This window comes from Drosophila yakuba, chromosome 2R (assembly GCF_016746365.2).
Source record: "Drosophila yakuba strain Tai18E2 chromosome 2R, Prin_Dyak_Tai18E2_2.1, whole genome shotgun sequence".
Taxonomy (NCBI): Eukaryota; Metazoa; Arthropoda; class Insecta; order Diptera; family Drosophilidae; genus Drosophila; species Drosophila yakuba.
The window spans coordinates 13,949,286-13,970,802 of record NC_052528.2 but is presented as its reverse complement, the minus strand read 5'-3'; the positions used below and the strand labels follow the sequence as shown (position 1 = coordinate 13,970,802).

The following is a 21,517-nucleotide window of genomic DNA, read 5'->3' as shown; positions in this document are numbered from 1 at the left end:
CGCAGACTGTGGAAATTGTTGCTCAATCTGCACACACACATTTGCATACTGGTTTGTGTAGTGTACATGTAAGTACGGTGAGTGTGTCTGTGTTGACTGATTTGCAAACTAAATTCACGTTTGCCTCGACTGAGTTAACTGACGAACAATAGATAACTCAAATTCGCAGGATTTTATTTTCTTATGCTTTATGGCATTTGGATTTTTATGTAAAGAGTTACTTAGAAATAAAAAGGGGCACAATAGATGCTGTGTAAATTTCTTAAGGCTGTCATATATGTATGTCTAAAAACCATTTTACCATATAAATAATTTAAACGTGACATTTTTGGAATTCTAATTACAATATGTGGAACTTTTTTTGAGGGTAAAAGGTAAAAGCTCTACATAGTATTGCCAAGATTACAATCCTTCACCATATTTTCCCCTCACAGAAATTCGTAGCAAAGTGCTTTCAAGTTCAGAGCGATAGACAGAGAAACCCCCAAAGACAGAGATAGCGACACATACACGTAAATATTTATGCAAATGCGTTAATTGAAATCTGAAGGGGGACACGTTGGCGGCGGAAAAGGACGAGCAGCGATGGCGACACGTTGATAGTCGAGTTTATGGGGCGACAGGATACATTTCTGCAAAGGACCGTGTGTGCTTGCCCCTTCCACAAATCGCTGCTCATTATGAAATCCTTACACCCAAACAATCAGCGCGAGTCCTTGCAAAATTCATTAGGTAGCAGCACGTCGTCCACCCACTTTCACCCCCCTTGGCAAAACAGAAAAACAAACAACCCCTGGAAACAGGAGTTTTCGAATTTTCGAAAGTGGTAGCTGATTTCAAAGGGAATGTGAAAGTGAACATGACTTAATAGCAGAAAGTCACTCGGGAAAACGGACGGTAGGTGTTGGCCGGTTTATTTGGTTGTGGATTTCAAAATTGAAACTAATTGTTTTAAAATTTATGCGAAAGGCGGTCGGGGGCTCGTGTGTGACATTTGTTTTGCGGACAGCTTTGGGGTTGCTGATCCCCAATTTTTGGGAACAGGCCCAACTGCCCTGACTGCGCTCTGAATTCTAATGAGGAGTTGAATGTGACAATTGAGAATTGAATTCGAGTGTAATGGACTAAGCGGACTGTAATGGATTAGAAATTAAGTCTGGGAGGGTAAAAAGGATCCAGGACATATGCCGAAATTACTAAATTACTTTAGCCATAGCCATTCCTAAGAAGTCTATAAATTATTAGGTGTTTCTTTATTGTTACCTCGGAAATACAGTTTATTTGTTTTCATACAATTCTCCAATTATCCTCTTTATTAGCTACTTTTCCGCATCCCATAATATATTCTGTCCAATTTCTTGGTAATTGCCACTTGTCTTGTTTTTCATTTAAACAGAATCACTTAAAAGCACTGCTAATTAAGCCGGAGCTGCCCTCACCTGTACACAAGTGTAGCGAATGCTGCGCCATTATGCCAAAGTACTATATTATAGCTCTATTTAAATTCAACTCTCGCGAATTCGAAGGCAGTAGGGGGTTAAGGGTGTGGAAAATGCATATGCATGGATGGACGGGGGACTTTCTAAGACTAAACGCCCTATTTCCCTTGGTAAATACGCATAATAGCTACTCACGACGTGGGCTGCCGCCTTGAAAAATTCCCAGCTCATAATTTATGGAGAAATATGGCATGTTTATGTTGTTCTGTTTTCCGCAATTTCTTCCTGCTTTCATTTTGTCTTTTCTTCAGCTTTTTGTTGTCTGCAAATTCTGCGTTACGCGCTGTCTCTGGAAAAATAATCGTTGCATACTTTTTCGAGCACAAATAACAGAACAGAGGAAAGACGTAGCAAAAGCCCCACCCTTTGGACTCAGTTCTTTGTGTAAATTTACTCTGCTCTTGTTTACTAAGATTCTCCCCGCGTTGTTGGCTCATTAGTCTGACATATTTCTTATAAACATTTCCCTCAATCAGAGCAGCGCAGGAAAAAAGGGAACTCCTGCAAATGGCAGTCATTGACTCTACGGTTGATAATCGTATTGAGAGGCCCATTTAATGGCCACTCTAAGCACTCACTCGTTGACCTCTTGTCTTTAATGGGAAACATGGCAAATGTCGCGGGCAATGAAAATACGCCAGGAAAATGGCCAAGTGTTTGGGCCATAAATGCCATCAAATGATGTACGAGCTTAATTAGCTCTCCACACATTTTCCGTGCATTTGCATTTACGCAGTGACATAATAAGGTAAAACTCGAATTATTACCAGTGTTAGTTTATTTATAGTTATTATAGTTGTAAATTAACACGAATATTTCAATTACCTCTTTGGATGAATTAAAGTATGCAAGAACATAATTTAAATCTTTATTTCTTTAAGTTTACACAACTCGAGATGACTTCTCCCAGATTTATGTTTATAAGTAAACTGTGATTATGTCAAATTAAAGGGGCGTAATTGCGGCAAATTTCTCCACATAGCAGTTTCTTGTAAAAACGCCCACTTGCCTATCATATGGGTGAAAAATTAAAGGACCATGTGGGCGTATACGTAATTTAAAAACGTTTAAAATGTCATTAACAAATTGCACGGCCATATCATTTGATGGATAATGTGTCCCCAAGCTTTTGAGATAGCGTGCATGTGCATTGATTATCGGTTTGGTGTGGCTGAAACTCGAGAGCTGGTTTAAGTTGTCAGAGAGCTCAACAACCCCAGAAAGTGGAGATCGTCGGCCTATTGAGTGCCTATCCTTTTATATTTTGATGTAGTTAAAACGTCAATCAAATGATGTGGCCAGATGTGGGGAGATGTGGGGATTTGTGGCAGTTGGGCGACCGAACGGATTGACTTCCATTCAAAACTATATCAAAAAGCGACTGACAAACTGTTTGACAGGCTGCCTGATTGACCGTCCAGACACCAATCCAACATACATCCTGCCAACGAGTTGACGATGTGACTGAACTCCGACGCTGTGGAAAGTCCTGGGAGTCGTGACTGAACCCAGCGAACATGGACAGCAAACATTTCAATCGGATTTCGAGCAATTCCAATTCAGATTCGCACAACACACAAACACACACACACACTGACAATTTGCATAAAAGGGAAAAAGAAAGATCGGAACAAGGCAAACATTTATGGCACACACACGCAGCTAGAGACACACACACACACATGCCTTCACCCATAGCAGCCGTTTCCGTTTCCGCACGTTTGACGTTGGCAAACGCAGACAAAATAGTGGGGAAAAATGAAAAAAAAACCAAAATCAGGGGAGGTTGAGAAGCCAGTCGAGAACATGAAACATGCAAAATGAAGTTTGAATCGCGGGAAACAGACCAAAAACCAAAGGCAAACAGCAAAAGGGTGGGTCCGCAGCACACGCAACCCCTCATTCACCCACATTTCCCTTTTCTCGCCATTTTGTTTGCCTTGTCACTTGGTTTTTTAGGCAGTTGCACTTTGGGCCAAACAACAGGTCTATGAGGTAAATCATCAACCTGTGGAGCCCCTCGCAAGAGCCCCCAAAAAAGTTCCTTAGATGTCACGTTTCCGTGTTGGCTCCGCCTCGCTGGGGTATTTGCATAATATTTGCACAAATAATTGAATTTATTTTTTGCTCGTGCGGTTTTGGCGCTACCCGCTAAATTGTTTTGGGTAAGTTTCGGCTTATGTCGTATGCAGACAGAGTTTGTTTTGGTAATGCAAAGACCCATTTTTTTTACGTTGATCGCCTGCAATTGAGGTTTTTCCGAACTTAGTTAAGTTGAATGTTAAACTTGCCATGAAATTGAATGTGCAAAAGGTGGAACGATAGTAGTGCTGGAGCTCAGGTAAATTGGAATGCGGGTTGGCGGGCATTGTGTGGTAATGATAAGTGTGTCTGGCTGCGAATGGCGGTAGATGCTTGAGATTCTAAGGACTTTGCACACATTCTTTGCACAGTTGGAACAGACTTCACGCTACTTATACAATAACAACCATTCAAGATTGCTTTTAATCCTGGTTTCGTAGTATAAATAAATATTTTATACTCATATGTGGGGTACACAGTTGCCAAAAGTCCGCTTGCCAATCCCTTAGGACATCAGTCAACCTAATGAATTCCACAGTTTAGAGCTGACAAACCATTTTCGTTCTCATTGCCACTGCCATTCGAATTCATCACCAGTCGCAGTCGAATGAATTCGCTGGATGCTCGTGGCCTCGAAGGGTTTAACAAAACGCGGCCACTTATCAAATCAATGCGCTCAGCGGGTTCTTGAGTCCTTGGATCTTGGGTTCCTTGGTTCCTTGGTTCCTTGGTTCCTTGGGAAATGCAACTGCAAGTGCAAATGCAGCTTGTGCAATAAATGCGTTCATTTAACATGAAATGCAAGTTGCAAGCTGCAAGTATTGAAATGAAATGTGGCCTGCTTCAGAACGCTTAAAAGCGACAAATTCGCTTTGTGTCAGCGGAGTAAGTCAAGTCAGCACGGAGCTCCTCGCCGAATGTTGCTCATACGCCACGTTGCACTTATTTCGTTCAGCTGCAGCCACATCTGAGACTGTCTGGCAGGATCTGGTCTTGGGTCTTAGCTATTGGGTAATGCACTGCACACACACACACGCATACACACTCGCTTAGCATCCTTGCAGTCCTGCATCCTTTCCCCCAAGTCAGCGACTTAGCGCGTTGACTTAACTTGGCAGGGATTTACGACAACGCTCCACGGAGCTCGAATAACATGGAGCCTTGTCAGCTTGCTGCCTCGTCCTTCTTCCTTTTGCCCCTTAATGCCTCCCCTTTTTGTCCCCTCCGTTCATCCACCTCCTCTTTTATTAAGTTGAAATAGACGCAGGCTAAATAAATCCATGTCGCTTAAGTCGAAGCTCTGACGTTGTCATGTGTGTGCGAGTGTGTCTGTGTGTGTCGCCGGAAAATGCTGGGAAAACTGCTGAGCGGTTGTGTGTTATTCATGTATTTCATTGCCTGGCATTTAAGTTGAATGCTGATGCATCGTGCAGTGTGCATAATTAAAACGAACAGAGCACTGGAGCCTGGCAAAATAATAAAAAATGATAGTACGAATGGCGGAGAGAGATAGTCAGTCGGCTAATTAAAGCCATCACTGCGGGAAAACTGCGGCCGCTTTAAATAGTAATTTAATTATTTCAGAAATTCACGTTTGACCTCATGATCTTTATTTTCAATAATAAAAAAATATATTCAATATAAATCACTTTAACTAAAAGTACATTCATTTAAGGTTGAAATGGGTTTCTTTCCTTTTGACGGTGAATAATCAATTTTGTAGCATTGAACACATTTTCATAAGTAAAACATGAATGTTAGTTGTTTATAACGAAAATTCCTTTTTTCATTTTCCAGAGCCTTTGTGGACAACACCCACTTGCAGACGCTGCACCTGAACAACAATCCCCAGCTGAGCGACATACCGATGCGCCTGTTCCAGGGCAACCCCAACATCCTGGAGGTCTACATGCAGAGCAACAGCCTGCAGACCTTGTACTCCGCCCAGTTCCCGGTGGATCAGCTGCAGAAGCTCTACCTGGGGGACAACCCGCTGCAGTGCAACTGCTCGCTGCTGTGGCTCTGGCGCTTGGTAACCGGCAACTTCGAGGGAGTAGATCCCGCCATGGAGCACGCAGCTGGTGGGGCGGTGGCTGCTCTGGCCAAGGAAGCCGATGACGAGGAGCAGGCGGATGAGGCCACCGCCGTGGCCTCCACGGATGATGGAGTGGCCGCCTTGGCTGCCTACATAGCCGAGCAGCATATAGTGAATGCCCTGCACACCACCGAGCCCAGTGCCTATGAGCTGGCCACGTCCGCCTCGAACAGGAACTCCGGCATCCTGCGCATGGATCGCCAGCAGATTGGCTGCGACATCTGGCGGGACAAGGTGCGAACGCGGAGGAAGCTGCTGACCATGAGCGAGGGCGAGATCACCTGCCCCGCCCACATTGTGACCGTGGTCTGTGCGGTGATCACCTGCCTGCTGGTGGCCATGATTGGCATCAGCGTGCTCTACTACCTGCGCTTTGTCAAGCGGCGGAGGAAGTTGCTCCACGAACGCGGTCCCATGCGCACCAGCAAGAGCATCATCAACGTTCACGATCGCATCCTGCAGGGTCACAATCCCGGAGGTCTCGGCCTTGGCATGAGCATGACCCTGGGCGGCGGTAACCATGTCAACGGCTTGGGCATGACCCTCAACTATCCGCATCATGCCCAAACCCTGCAGGCGCACCACCACTACCATCAGGCCATGCCACTGCAGTCCCATGGGGGCAATGGCAACCATGAGTACCAGCAGACGACTCTGCCACAACTGGACAAGCTGGAACTGGAGCGCTACCTGGCGGCCCAGACCATTGCCAATGAGTACCGGGCATTGAAGCCCTGGGAACTGCCCGTTAAGGAGGCGGACGATGAGCCGGAGCATCTCTACGAGCGGTTCGATCACTACGAGTATCCGGACACTCACACCATGAGCAAGCTGAAGCAGGCGGCGTCCTTGAACCACTCCAACTCCTCGGCTGGTCCTTCGCCCGTTCCCCCCTCGTCCGGCAAACCGCATGTGGTCTACGTATGACGTGGGCGTGGCACGGGCGAGCGGGTGTCCCAGACTAATACGGATATCGAAATGGTCGGGCTGAACCATCTCCACCTCCAGCACCACCACCACCACAACAACAATAACAACTATCGGGGCTGTGTACAGAGCGCCAAGGCCAGTGGCCAGTTCTGAGTTGGCTAAATCCAGGGGGTTTACACAAGCGAAAACAGGGAAAGTGAGAGGTTAGTTTAAGGCGGGTTTAGGAGAGGATGTAGCCACTAAAACTGGTAGCTTCTAGTGGGAAATTTCGATGATGCATTAGATGCGATTAAAGTGATCTTCGATCAGATGCGACTGGTTTTCCTAAAATCATAAGCAGATGGGTAGGAGGGATGGCTAATGTAACTATGATTTTTCGAAAAACTTCTAGAAATCTTCTGCATTATCGAGATTTTTCACTAATGCCACACCATAGTGATTTACCTTTGTTAACTTTTTTTTTCGAATAAAACCACAAAGTTTAACAAGCGTCAAATGAAACAAGGGATATGTCTACGTGTATAGAAAGCATACAAATACTCTTAACTACCTACGGATAACAGATATATTAGAAATGTATACTAACCGCTAAGCTAAGAGACGAATACGATTTCAAAGAAACCATTTTGCTGGCCCCAAACTAAGCTAAGCTGCATTCAAATCTCACTCACTCTTTCTCTCCCACTCATAGTTAAAATGGCATTTAGCATTCGAATACTCTAGATAGCATTTAGCGAATAAGAACTTAACAAGTGAATTTAAATATATATATGAATATTTGAATATATATTAGGTATAACGATGTAGCAGGGTGCAAGCTAAAGGATTTGATTCATGAATTTACTGAATATGTCTTCAACGTTTGGGATATACGGAGAGCAAGACACACACTTTGGCAGACAAATAAACTAATGGGGACCAAATAGTCCAGTCCAGTCCAGCCTAGAACTAACTGAATGAATCCAACTGCCAAAGAATCCAACTGTCTATTGGCATCCATTATCCTGCTGAAGCATATTCCCAAGTTTCCTAACTTTAGCACACATCTCGAATGACAATATGCAAAATATTAAGTGGAAAACGAAAAACTAAAAATTAAATTATAACACCTATATTATCTTAGTGAGCCAGAACTCAAAGTTGATGAAATTATAAATATAATTTGTAAATATCCCACAATGGCGATGCACTCAGCCACTCAGCAGAGTGCTTGAACGTTTACTGTAAATAATTTATGGAATGCATTTTAAAACATTAGTCAAGTGCATAGATTATTGATTTAAGAATAAATGATTTCCAAAAAGCAATAACTCAGAATCAAGGCTCGTTCGTTGTTATTTTTCGGTTGAGTTTGATTTGCGAATAATAATTTAATTAAATGCGACAACAGCAAGGCAAATAGCAAATAGCGACCAAAACTAACCGGTATTTGCATAAAATAGCCACACAAACACACACACACACATACACACACAAACACATACACAGTGCACACAAAAAGCCAGTGTAAAAATATTTCTAAAATAAAAAGCATATGCGTATGTACTAAATAAGTAAAATCAAAAAGCAGGCTGGCTATGCACGAAATGCATTTAGGAAAAACCGACAGAAAATACAATTTGAACATAAATAAAAAGCAGTTTGTGTATAAAAGGTGCAAAAAGAGCAAGGGAAAAGGCAAATTGAAGCCAGGCAAACGTAAGTTTAAATCTAATAATATGATATACATACGCAAAAATATTTAATTAAATGATAGAGACACCCACAGCAACAGCAACAACAACAACAAAATGTTATTTCTTATACGAAGACTGAAGAAAATGATGAAGCGAAATAAAAAGAAACGAGAAATTAAAAACTGTCTTTTTACTCTAATCAACTGGGAACAACATGGAAAGGCATCAATGTGGCAAGCTGCAAATTTGTGTACATCTCGTAATAAATATAGGATTTACCTAGATGAAGTCGTGTTTGCTTTTCCTTCTATCAGATGGCATAAAATACGACAAATTTACTGGGCAGCAAAACGAAGCCAGGCACAAATCCATGTAAAACAAATAAAATACTTGTATATCCCAGCACAGGGAGTGGTCCCAGGCAACTGAAACTGAATCTGAAACTGCAGAAGAAAAGGCATAAATCTAGTGGCGAAACAAGTGCTCGACAAATACAGCCTCCCACATAAGTAAGTAACCCAAAACGCCTACAGCAGGACAAAGGCCAAAAAAACCAACAAAAAAAAACAAACAAACAAAGGGAGTGGTGGAAATATGTGGCTCAGTAAACCAAAGTAAGTAAAATATTTACTGCCCAGTCAATTGTGCTGAATTGTTGGTTTCCACTAAAGCTGTTAAGTCCTGCTGAAGGCAAACAATTTAAGTTGCAACTGAACGAAATATTTCTCTACTGAGTAGGAAAACTAAATCGGCAAGCTGCATGCGAAAGAAAATATTTTCTATAAATTATTAAAAATTTACCATGTATACCATACTGTTCCAATAGTAAAGGAATATGTTAAAATGGTAAAAAAAAATAAGATATAATGATGGTTTAACTACAGACTAAACGATCATTTGGCTTTCAGGTACGTGCAGTTGACATTAAAACATTGGGAGAGTACAATATTATCTATAGGCCTGAAACATCTTTTTGACTCCCTTTTAAAACGTGAATTGAATCATCAAGTATCCCAGATGTAATGATATAACTCCCTTCAGACACATTTGACGCACTACTACTCGCGAGCACCATAGAAACTCGTGATGTAAAACAATTCCCAACTCACTTGCAAGAACAAATAAAAAATGTAGAACAACAAAGGGAGAAAGCAACATACAAAAAAACCAACAACAAAAAGACAGAAGAATTAAGTAAATAAATCTGAATGCTTTCTAAATAATTAACATGCCGGGAGCTCACTTTCATTTAAACTGGGTCCCCGCCACTCATTGAGTTGTTCAACTCAACGTTGGGCTTAGACGGCGACAAATCCCCCGTGTCTGTGTTTGAATGATTGTGGGGCATTTGTTGGGGCATGAAATATAACCACCAACCACCACCCACCACTCAGCGCCCACCACCACCCACAACACACCACCCACTGTAGCAACCCCCGGAAAATCCCACGGATTGAAGGAAACACCTGAGTCTGCGTCTCGAGAGCATCCAGAGTGTAGGCGTGTGAATAATGGCAAGTAATTAATATTTCTGACATTATTCTTCCGAACTTCAGAATTGGGTTGGGTTGGCAACATTGTGCGATGTCCTTTAATTAGCTGGGAAAATGTTTCGGAAAAACTGGCACATAAGTCATAAAGTGCAGGAAATCGAAGGATGAGTGTGTTCCATTAAATGCAGCTAGCCATCTGAATGAACGACTTCAGTGGCATTTTAATTGCCCGAGCCAAATGAAATTTCACTCTAGCAATGCCATTAAGCGGGGATCTTGAGCTATAGCCTGATAAACACTGAAGCAGGACCAAGCGCCTGCGAACATAAAAACGTAATGTCCTGCAATTTGTTAAAAGACGCGCAAACTGCCCAATAAAATATCGCCGAGGCGATGGCTTTAATGTAATTGAAAAGATGTTGTGTGGCTGAAATCAGAAACTACACTTCACTCCACTTCAGCTAATTGTTTGCGTGCCTCCTGAGCATGCGGGTCCAACAGCTGTGTCCACAGGACACTGTGTTTGCACTCTGGACAAGGAGAATTGCTCAAATAGTGGTCGAGACACAAACGTGTGTGCAAATAACTCATGCACAATGATAAATCAAAGTCACTTAGCGTTGATGTCGATTTGAAATTCACTTACAGCGCCGCCGAATGTCAAAGTACTGACCAAACACAGACCTCAAAGAGAAAGGAGCGGCAGCCCAAGGACATATCATTTATATCAATTTAAATAACGACCTTTCAATGGTCAAGGAAAATCCCGTGAAAAGCTTCCCCGTGAAAAGCTCAACCCAGAGGAGCAAATGCTTAGATGGATGGTCGGACGAGGCATTGACAGTCGTAAGCCATAAACCACAGAAAATTGGGCATTATATTAGTTAAGATGCTGTCAAGCCGAAGGATATCCCATTCCCATTCCCGTGGACAAGGGACAGCCCACCATGCAGACATATCGCTTTCAGCACTGAGCTTGGAGCCAGGAGATAATCGGGCGGACTAGAGTATCCTGTAACCGGCACTAAAACAGCGTTTGACAGGCAAGGAAAACCCGGAAAAGCGGGATAGCGGGAATACCCAACATTGAAATCGAGACAGAGGAAAAGTGACCAGCAGATAAGCAGACGCATTCATCTTAGGCAAACCCGAAGGATACGGGAGCAACACTAACCGGTGCGGTCAAAGAAATCCGAATAAAGTTAAACAAAAGTTGGACACACATATTAAGGGCTTAAAGCGTAGCCAGAAACCTAAAACAGGAAACTTATCTTGACTGCTGGACTGTGCACTTAACCAGGTTACCCCGCAAAATATACCTATATATCTTGATCAATTTTGCTGGCGCGAGGGGGAAATAAAAAAAAATAAAACTTAAATCACAGCCAGCTTTTGTTCAGCTTTCCAACCTGGTTTCAGTCGCCTTTTTTCCCGGTTTTGTTTTGCGGGCTTTGTCTGCGCCACTTTGCTTATCTTGGCCACACTTTTTATTGGTCGCCTTTATTTGGCCCGACATCCCCCATATTTCACCAAATAACAGCAGCAGAGATAAGTGGCAAGCGGAAGGACATGCGAATTAGTTACGTTTTTTGTGGAGATATCCTCAGGAAAGGGTTCGAAAAGTGAGAGTTGCACAGCAATGAAAGCGAAATCAAAACGTTAAAAAAAAACCTTTTCCTTTCCAATCATTGTAAACAGCTCCTAGAAAATTTTCCACTTATCAAAATGTCACAAAAACCTCCAAAATATTTATGGGGCACAATAAATTGCATTGTAATTTCATAAACCGCTTCCTTTGAATCAAACTGAGATTTACAGCTCTATCAAAAATTATCGCTGCAATTTTTCAGGTTGCTTTTTTTTTGAAGCAATGTACGAAATCAAAATTTCATTGCCACCGCAAAAATCAAATTTCCAGCACACTTTTTTCTCGATTTTTATGAGAAATTCGGGGTTTCTCTGGGATGTTTTCAAACATGACACCTGAAACTTTGGCATACAAATTTATGAAAATATTTGCACATCCATTTCACAGCTTGAGGGATGGGAAGGCAACACCTTTTGGCTTCATTGAACTTGCAGCTTCGCATTACACAAAGCCCGAGGAGCAGTCTGCTACCCCGATACACATGCAAATGTGTACAAACTGAATCAATTTTTACCGCGATAAACTTCGGCTCCACCTTTTGCGGGGTAAAGTAAAGTGGTGGAGAACAGGATTTTACGGCACTAAGGTAACTGCAAAATGTTGTGTAAAATTTGCAAATGCAATAAATAACTCGTTTCGGTGTAGCAAGAAAAAAAAAAGGGCTTGCTTCTGCTGTTTACACCCCCTTGCAAAGGCATGTAGCGATTCCTCTTTTTTCACTTCTGTATCCTTTTTTGCTCCTGTTTAGGGTTTTCATCCCCCCACCGAAACCAAAAGCGCGCCACATGTGCGAGTCTGGTTGTACTTCCTCTGGGTTCCTTCCTTTTCGGCTGGAATACTCTATAAAATTAGTTATGTTGAGTAAGTTTTTTATTTAAAAATATGTAAACCCCTAAGATAGTTCCCTTCTCTCCGCTGCATGTTTTTCCCACCTTGTTTGACAAAATCAAACATTAATTATTCATTACTTTAGCTGCAATATCTAAAAATAGCTATTAAAATAGCTTCTAAATTATAAAGTAATAAAAGAAAGGGTATTCCGAGCCCTCAAAGAAGGCACTATGCATATTATCTCCATTTTTGTTTCGCTCTGCGTGCTTTTTGGAGTGCTGCAAAGCATCCCCGAAAGTATGCAAATAATTTTTGGCCCCAACTCATATTTGATATTCAGTGTCAGTTGTTGGAAGGGTTACCGAATACAAGTTATTGAAATTTGCATGCAACGGATGGGGAGTTGATACAGGGGAAATGGTTGGGCGGCGAAACAGCAGGCGTTGTTGAGGCAATTTATAGCACTTGTGTTAGGGGCTGTGTTTCGCCGGAGGCAAACTTCTCGGTTATTGTTTCGCCATATAAGAGGCGCTGGGATTTCTCAGCCCCGAAGGACGTAATTGTTTGGCAGTCTTTGGACTTGATTATGTTCCCTTGATTTTCTGGCTGCGGAATTTTCAACATTCACGGATTCCCAGAGACTTCACCCTTTCGCACAGATTACCAATTAAGTTTGGACTGGTTGGTTCAACGTTTTCGCATCCATCAGGATTTGGATGCGGCACTGAAAAGTTACCATCGCAACCGCTAGCCGCACAAAAAAAAGGACATAGAAACGTTTTAAATCCCTGGAAATCGCAAAAACTACGCTAATAACATTGTCATATGGCGTGGGGGTGAGGGCGATTTTTTTATTTCTTCCATTTTTTTTTTCAGTAAACTTCCCTTATCAAAGTTGAAATTGCAGTTCGTTGCTGAGCGCAGCGCATTGGGGATTTGTCGGCCACTCAAAAACTCCAAATGCGAGGCATTTATTGTGGGGCAGGGATAGAGGATTTCATTTGAAACTCTGATACGAACAATCGGCGTTTTATTTGCCGTTTTGGCGCGCCGAGTTTCATCATCGTACGCCACTGACCCAGTTCAGACATTTATCACAACGGCACACTCACACTGATGCAGCCGATTGTCCTGAGGGTCTAACCCCAGCACAATGAATGACCCCCATATCGCATTCTCAACCCTTCCCTTCCCCTGCCTTACTGCTGACTAAGTGGACTTTTATTTCACTACTATTACGGCCCACGCTGCGTATACGCAATGAATAGTTTTACTGCCGAGCTTTCGGCAATCTCTGCCGCACTCGCCGGCCATCTTCAGTTGCTAAGCGATTAAGATTTGGGCACATATCTCACAGCTTTTGATGGGTTATTTGCTCTTTGCGAGAGATAAAGAGCCACAGGCTAATACTCTGCAGACGCTGGCCTGAATCACAATCATTGTTAAATGCAGATAACTGCTGTCTGCCCCCGGCGGCGTCCATTCATAAATTTAAAGCCAATAAACCTCTGCCTATCAACTTATCAGCCGGTTCTTCACCTACGAAACGTCATTGACTTGATGACGTCATGTGTCATCTTTATGAAATTATAAATAATTTATTTTCTTGGGACAAGCGCCGATTCAACATGGTAATTTGAGGTAGATAAGACTATCTACGACTGGCTCTGTTTCCCAGCCAATTGCGCTAAGTAGCGCATTTTTAGTAGACGAACGCCTTTCGAGCGAACAAGTCAGCCATGAGCTACCAGAATATCCTAGGCCTTCTGCTCTTGGTACGTTAGGAATATACATTTTATTTATAACACTGAATCACAAACCAAATGTATAGCATTAAAAGTAAAACGCATTGACTCATTGCCCTTATATAAATAAGAATATCCAACATCTGTAACTTGTGTGATTATTTTAAATTCGATTAGTCATATTCAGTTCATATTGACTAACAATGCTACTGCATTATTCCAGCTGACCCCTGCTTCGATCCACGCTTATGGAGATCAAAGTCGCCATCGGTTGTATTTGCAATCAGATTACGCTTTGCAAACAATCAGCACTCAACTAGTTGCTCAGGCAATCGAGCTGGTGGACTATGTGGTAGAAGACCTGCTCGTCTTGGACTCACAGAACCCCATTCTCTTGGGCTACTTGGATCGCTTCGACGCCTTCACTGCCGTAAACGCGAATAGAACCGAGCAGAAGCTAAATGCCTTCTATGGCGTGATTGGGAACTATCTGGACTCGGATACCACAGGAGATCCACTGAGAACTTCGAGTATCGAGACCCAGCTGATTGCCCTTTGCCTGCAGCGCAACGGATTCGACCGATGGAAGCGAACAGTTCAAACCCGGACTTCGCAGCTCCAGAAGCTGATATACCGAAAGTTGAGGAAGCACCTGGAGTCCATCGACAGGGAGGATCGATTGGCTGTGGAGCGCAGGTGGAAGAGAATCCTCACTCGTGGCGGACCCCGCAGATTGGAGAAGCTGAGAGAGTTCGTCAAATGGCTGGGAAATTTTCGAGATTAGATGGTGACGGGCCGGGTGAACGAATTGTTAGGCTATAAGATATGCCGTTTAGTGATAAGAAGAGTTATAAACATTATTTATGCGTGTGTGGAGCAAAGAAACGTTTGTGGTTTAATTATAACCAGCCATGACCTTGAGGTATTATCAATGAAAATAATATAAAAAACGAGGAGCTTGCATTTCGATTAAGAATGTGTTTTGTGAATTGAAAATTTTGAAATGTTTGTACATCATACAAAAAGTGGATGTTCCCATAAGAAACGTATTTATAGTATTTGTAAATTCAAAAGTGAAGCATCGCCTGGCAGAAGGAAAGTGCATCGAAGCTATGATGTGTTTGTGTCCTTGCACTTACCCCCCCTTCCGTCGATAAATGCAATTTCTGCACAACACGTTCCCTTCTCCATCACTCAGATCATGAAGGAGTTTAGTATGAGGGCATTGTTTAATGCACTTCACAGCTGGAGGAAACTTTTTCCAGCCCCTGTGTCGACGGCAATGAAAACTTTGTCATGCCTGGCAAAAAGAGGATGATAAACTTGGGTAAAAATTATGAAACTGAATATGGAAGCGTTGGCGAAATTGAGACAGCAAAACAACAGATCCAACATCCAACAGACAGGCAAAGGACATACGAAACTTTTAGCTAAAACTGATACTTTTTATGGATGGCAAGTGAAAAATGTAGACAGTTGCAGAACGACTTTCCAGATGGGCTTGTGGGAGGCCAAAGGCGGTGAGGAGGTGAGCGGGATTTGCTGGAATGCTGGGATGAAAGAAAAATGGCAACTGCATTTCCTGTCTGAGAGCTGACAAAGTGCTGAGTGCATTTACGACTTGGACTTGGGCGAGTGTTTTGTGTCCTTCCTGCAGCTGCAGGAGATGCCAGGAATTTATGCACTCAGTCCACAGTCCGCAGTCCGCAGAGAAAGCTCTGGAAATTCCTGACCCGAGGCATTTGCTGTAGGACCTGGGCTATTTTCTTTGTGCCATCTGATAATCGGCTCCAGCTGTGGCTAATCGGTTTACATTTGTCACACTGGCACTTTGGCCAAAGATTCTCTCCTGATAGAGCCCCACAGGACCTCCTAACGTTTCTCCCTAGCATTATGTTTAGTTATTGTTATATTGAACTTCCATTAATTCTTCTTACTAATTTAATGGCACTTTTAGAAAGTACCAATAGAACAATTTCAGTTTTTACAAAATATATAACTTTATTAGCACAATTTTCAGATAAGATGACGCAACTGTTATCCCAGTCAGGGATTAACTTCTGTAAACTCGTCACGCCGTCTACAGCGAATACAGAAAAAGGACTTCATACAACCAAAAAGGACGAGAAGAGCCATACATGCAGAGCACGCCACAATGAAGGCCAATATGACGGCGAATATGAATAAAAGTCCATAATACTTAAGGTTAGTATCCGGTGGTTCGGTGGTCGATCGGCTCGCCACAGTTGTCATGTTAAAGTTTAGATCTCTAAAATCGTATTCAGATATGGAAGTCAACTTCGCCATAGCTTATGGGAAATAAATTGCAAATTTTGACGATTTCGATTACAGATTGGACCCTCTAAAAGAAAGTTAATGTGCATGAGCAGAGATATCATATCATATCGTGAAGCCATCTTACCGTTCCTTGCATAGCATCTTAAGAATTTCGATTTTGGGTACAGTTTTTTTTTTAATTTTAAGTGTACAGTCGCAGCTTACTGAAATCCGGTTATTTTCGAGCTCGATGAAATGAAGTATTTTAAAATGTGGTTTCCTTTACGTTGGATTCCTGGTAGCCTTGCTAAAAATTAACAGATATAGGTTAATATTTATATTTTTAATATTTATTATTTATTATAAAATACAATAATTTTGTCATTGAGCGTACGGCTGCTCCTAGTGAATCTATATCTGTGCACATGCAATTTATGGACTTTTGAATCGGAGATCTGAATAGTACGTTTATTTCGATGGAAACTTGAATTATCGCCAAACTAAACGATTTCGTCACCATCACCATCCCCCAAATCGCCACAATCACCACATCCATCGCCAGACCCACCGCCGCAATCGCCACAATTGCCACAATCGCCACACCCCTCGCAATCACTGCAACATGCAGCGCCGCAGGCGAAGCACGCGGAGCAGGTGAGTCCGCAGCAGCCGCAGAGGCAGAGGAGCGGCAGGCAGATGATCAGGAGGCAGCACAGGAGCACCATTATAACGATCAGGGCGATGAGCCAGGCAGCAAGGCCACCCGACGCGCTCTTCCACGTGGTGGATTCCGACATCGCGACCTCGATAACTAATCACTATGCAGGCGACTTTGCAAAAGTATTGAAATGTATTACGTTTAATAAATAACAAAAAAATGAAGATAACAATATTGAGTGTGTATTCAAAGACTCCTTCAGCATATGAGTTTTTTAATTCTGAACTTCTGAACGAAAAGCCAGAAGTAAAGAAGCTTTTGGACAGAATTGCATTCGTCACCTTCCATGGGGGTTGCCACACGAAGTGACTTCTAACGATCGTTCCCATTCAGAATCCTTGCCACAAAAGTGCTCATTAAGCCCACGCACACACCCCGGTCATGCTACACAATGCCCATTCGAATTGTATAAGAATTAATGAAATGCATTAACGATAGCGTTTGGCGAGGTGGAAGTTGGGCAATGCTGGGGTGCAACTGGGATTGGGTTGGCAGAGGGGGGAGTACTCGAATCGGGGAACTGGGGAACTGGGGAACTGGGGAGCTGTCCCTGAGCTCCTGAGCTGCTGAGCTCCTGAGTGTACCTGCGCTCGTTAGCGCTCCATACACCCCATCTGTGGAACACTCCACACACTCGCACACACTTTGGCTCATATGCAAAAACACACTCACGACTCTCGCCATCATTATCATAATTTAAGTGTGATGCGGGCTTTAAAATATTCATGCGAGTAGAAAGATTTTTTTCAAGTGTGCGCACGTGTGCGCATCACGAACCCATGGGTTCGTTATAGGGGGCTGTTTACTGTACCAAGCGGTCGTTGATTATAATGACTGTATTTTGTGTGCTGATTACTCCACAGAGAAAATTAAGCAAATGAGTCAACAACTTAATGCAAAAAACAAAAAGACGCCTGGATATACAAGGAAATAAATACATTTTCATGGTTTCCATTCACAAGTAAATAACTCTAGGTTGTTAAAATAACTTCTGTTCATAAACTCGCCCAAGTAGTAAAAATCCAACTCTCTCGTTCTGAGTCACAAATCAGTGATTGCAATTGGGAACTATTAGACACGTTTGTCGGCCAATTGGCGGAGGCAGCATTGAAAGCTCATTCAATTCACCGCCTCACACTATCACCCACACTCAGACATGCATACACCCACACCTGCAAACTCGGTTACACACACACACACACACACACTCATGCACACCTTTAACGTATAGCAACGTGGTACACGTGGCTGCATGTCAAAGTGCAAAGTTTTGTGCCACAAAAAGCAAGCTGCGAGGGGTGGCAATGTGGGTAATGGCAGTCAAAAGCGCCGCTTGTCGATGTTTTCAGCAAAAAAAAAAAAATTATAGGGGGGAAAGGAAAGGGAAATAAAATCGTAGGGGAGAAAAAAAGAAAAAAGTTACGTTTTTCACGGCGTTGTTGCTGGCAACCCTTTTAGCTCTGGCAATTTAAACTCGCCTGCTCCAAAGTTGCCCACTTGCCATATCCTGTCGCTGGCGATGTCCTTGTTGTTGCTGCGGTTGGTGCCTGCATGTAGTAGTTGCCGCATCCCCCGAACGGCTGAGGATCCTTGGGGGGCTAAGGGCTCAGGACTCAGGGCTCTGGACTGCGGACTGAGGGGTAAATGCGTGGCATGCAACGCGCTATTGCACAAAGTCAACTTGCACATTAGAACTCGACGAAGGATGAGTTCCAGGGAAAGGATGCAGGGCAAACACGTTAGCTTGAAAGGCGGAAGTACTGGGCTCATCTGTCTGCGATTATATCGCGGTGTAAAAACTGAATGCTTAAAAACACCGTCACTGTATCAAATATATATTCTCAGAAACTATTTTAATCTGAGATAATTTCAGGATATCTTTAGGGTTAAATGCTAAGGAAATCATCTTCGTGAAAATATTACCTTCTTATTCAAACAGCTGAACTAGTCAAGGAGGCCCAAATGGTCAGATCTCAGTGCCCAGAAGAGAGAGAATCGTTTGCAGCTGAATTTATGTGTATTCCCAACCAATCATCATCATCATCAGGAATAAACGCAATGGGAATGGGAATGGCAACAGCAATGATCGTGTTCGTATTCCGCCATCATCGCATTCATTGGCACTCAACGGGGGCAGCGAATCGCAATCGTAAACTTGATTGTAATAGTATAATTTTTGGCGTAAAAGCCAAACAAATAAACAAGACAAGCACTTGGGAGCCCAACGTATCCCATCCGGCGGATAATCCCCCACATATGAGTCGCGGGATGAGGCGAATGAGGCGGCCGAATTTGCCGGCCCCATTTTCATGCAATTTTTATGACTTGGCTCTGTGCGCTGTTCTTTATTCTTTGTTGGGTTGTTGGCTTGTTCAAGGGGGGCGGCGGTGAATCGGGACCATCTTACTCATAATCCGCCCCAATGGACCTTTCCCAGCAGGTCTGCAAAACCATTTACTTTTCCCCGACCAGCAGCTTGGATTTTCATCGTTTTCCCTTATTTTTACCCTGCTGCTTACCACGTCACGCATCCTGCGAAAAGTTATTGTTATCCTTTTGTTTTAGTGCACATCTTTTATACTCGTTTCGCTTTTTCTCCTGTTCTTATTGCCTCGGCCGGCCTTTTCGCATTGATTCATAATACATAAATATAAATATTGCGTATACGCAGCGTTTCGCTCGCCCTCGATTGCCATAAATTCTTATAAGCGTGGCAGCAACACACACACACTCTATGAAATAGGGAAAGCCCAGCGCCAAAGTCATCAATCTTTTAGCATTTCACTTAGATAAAGCAAACTTGTATTCCCTCGCCCTAGCACCACCAATATTTGTGCATAAATATTAATATTGCATGACCATTTTTATTTGTTTGCCGGCCAGACCTTGGATCTTGGACTTTCTACTGGAATACCGGAATCGATAAGGCGCTGTGATTATAAGCCGATGCTACGGACCCATGATTCACTGAATATTAATGTTGCAGACTTACCATTCGATTTCAAATTGGTAAACCTGCCCGATTCCATCTATAGTCTACAATAAGTGGCTGGCTTTAACTAACTTAATTTCCCCTTTTTTCCTTTGCTTAATCGTAATGATTGGTTTTTCCTCGGCCAGCACTTGCCAATAAATTCGTCCTGATTTATGTGGTTAAATAATTAGCGCCTTTTAGGAGCTATTAAATGGATTCCGAACCACGCCCATGAAAGCCCATCAATCGGCCATTCCCCAATTTGGCTGCCAATCGGGCGATGGTGATGGTAATAAATTGAATGCTCCAATATTTTGGCACGGGGCCCATTGAATTTAAATATGTGCAATTACATTTAAATGTTTGGTCATGTGTGGATTTCGATTTCGGCTCAAATGGCTGCCTGGCTGAGTGGGAGGTGTCTGCGAAAGTATCTTTGCCTTCGGATTGTGGCTCTGTCTGGCCGCACATGCCAATAAATTGCGAGTCACAAAGTGTCAACGCGGCCGAGCCCTCCGATTTGCATATATTCGAATATACTCGAATGTATCCCCCTTTTCTCTTCGTACTGCAGGACCTTCCTTTTCGCTACTTACAACAATATTATAATGGAATCCCACTTGAAAATAGAGCAATATCCACTTGCATATGTTGCCGCGGACATTTCCAGAATGAGACGATGCTATAAATATTATTGAATTGTTCCAGCCCCACCCTCCGCCCCCCCCCCTTCTGTATGCCACGTTTCCCTTCTCAAGGACCCGCCCCTTTGCTGCAACAACAACAAGAGCAACCGACGATGATTGCGGCAAGCGGATGTAAAAACCTTGGCAATGACAGTTTTTGGGCTCCGATCCGGTCTACGTCTGTTATGCAAATATCTTTATATATAAATGCGGGTGCACTGCGAGAAAGCAGTTACAACTACTCAATTTTCATTTCTGTGATGCAATTAAATGTTGTATTTACTTTGAATGTATGAAATGAACTGCATGTCTTTGTGGCTTGCAAGTTTGGTTTTCAAGATTAAGGTTTGATCTTTTTACATATATTTTAAATAAAGAGAACTAATTTTTTTCTCTGCATATGTGTGCCCTCGTACACGACAGTGTGTGTGTGTGACTAAGTGTTTATATGCAAATCTTTTATTTCGCTGTTGCCTCCGTTTCATTTCTTATTTCCGTTGCACGGCCGCCGCCGCCGCCGTTGAGTTTTTTATTTCTTCTGCATTAAATTAACATCAATAAAATGTTGCCTCTGTTTGCCAGAGTCCGCCCCTGGCTGGACTTCTTTTCCTAGATGTCCTGGTGTCTGAATGTGCTGATATCCTGAAGTTCTGGAGTCTTGGAGACAAGGGGTCCTGGTGTTGCACTTGTGCGTAATTTGAAGCTAATGCCAACATGTGCTGCGATTTGTTTCACTCCCACTTCCTCGAGATTTCTACAGCCCCATTTCATATCACTTATTTTCCAACTCTTTACGCACATGCTGCTGACAGTTGCAGTTTTTTAGGGTTGAATATTGCAAGGAGCTTGCAGGTTATTATTTT

General features: G+C 42.9%; 3 protein-coding genes across 5 annotated transcripts in view; 2 read left to right on the top strand and 1 right to left on the bottom strand.

Annotated features, from left to right (window-relative positions):
* The window catches only part of LOC6530549 (leucine-rich repeat and immunoglobulin-like domain-containing nogo receptor-interacting protein 1), a 76,793-nt gene extending 68,353 nt beyond the window's left edge, over positions 1 to 8,440 (top strand). For both annotated transcript variants that reach the window (XM_015196426.2, XM_039372128.1), the window contains one exon: positions 5,379 to 8,440. In XM_015196426.2, coding sequence (XP_015051912.1) covers positions 5,379 to 6,603 — 1,225 coding nt within the window. In that variant the 3' untranslated portion in view covers positions 6,604 to 8,440. The remainder of the gene's footprint in view (positions 1 to 5,378) is intronic.
* Positions 8,441 to 13,964: 5,524 nt separating this feature from the next.
* On the top strand, positions 13,965 to 14,988 carry LOC6530546. Its single transcript, XM_002091425.3, has 2 exons — positions 13,965 to 14,029; positions 14,223 to 14,988. The coding sequence occupies exons 1-2, from the start codon at positions 13,994 to 13,996 to the stop codon at positions 14,781 to 14,783; spliced, it is 597 nt and encodes a 198-aa protein (XP_002091461.1). The 5' UTR covers positions 13,965 to 13,993; the 3' UTR covers positions 14,784 to 14,988.
* A 992-nt stretch (positions 14,989 to 15,980) lies between these two features.
* Positions 15,981 to 17,204, bottom strand: LOC6530545. 2 transcript variants are annotated; one of them, XR_005560725.1, is made up of 3 exons: positions 17,134 to 17,204; positions 16,422 to 16,583; positions 15,981 to 16,361 (listed from the first exon to the last, which is right to left on the bottom strand). XR_005560725.1 is itself a non-coding variant. In XM_039372871.1 (3 exons), the coding sequence occupies exon 3, from the start codon at positions 16,304 to 16,306 to the stop codon at positions 16,046 to 16,048; it is 261 nt and encodes an 86-aa protein (XP_039228805.1). In that variant the 5' UTR covers positions 16,307 to 16,361; positions 16,422 to 16,583; positions 16,648 to 17,079; the 3' UTR covers positions 15,981 to 16,045. The 2 variants fall into 2 exon arrangements, 1 of the variants encoding a protein (XP_039228805.1); XM_039372871.1 differs by lacking the exon at positions 17,134 to 17,204 and adding an exon at positions 16,648 to 17,079.
* Between the last annotated feature and the right edge of the window lie 4,313 nt (positions 17,205 to 21,517).

Bases quoted from the DNA above. Each gene is read 5' to 3' on its own strand.
- LOC6530546 (XM_002091425.3), top strand. From the start codon at position 13,994: ATGAGCTACCAGAATATCCTAGGCCTTCTGCTCTTG. The intron at 14,030-14,222 runs GTACGTTAGGAA...GCATTATTCCAG, and splicing joins TCCTAGGCCTTCTGCTCTTG to CTGACCCCTGCTTCGATCCA.
- LOC6530545 (XM_039372871.1), bottom strand. From the start codon at position 16,306: ATGGCGAAGTTGACTTCCATATCTGAATACGATTTTAGAGATCTAAAC.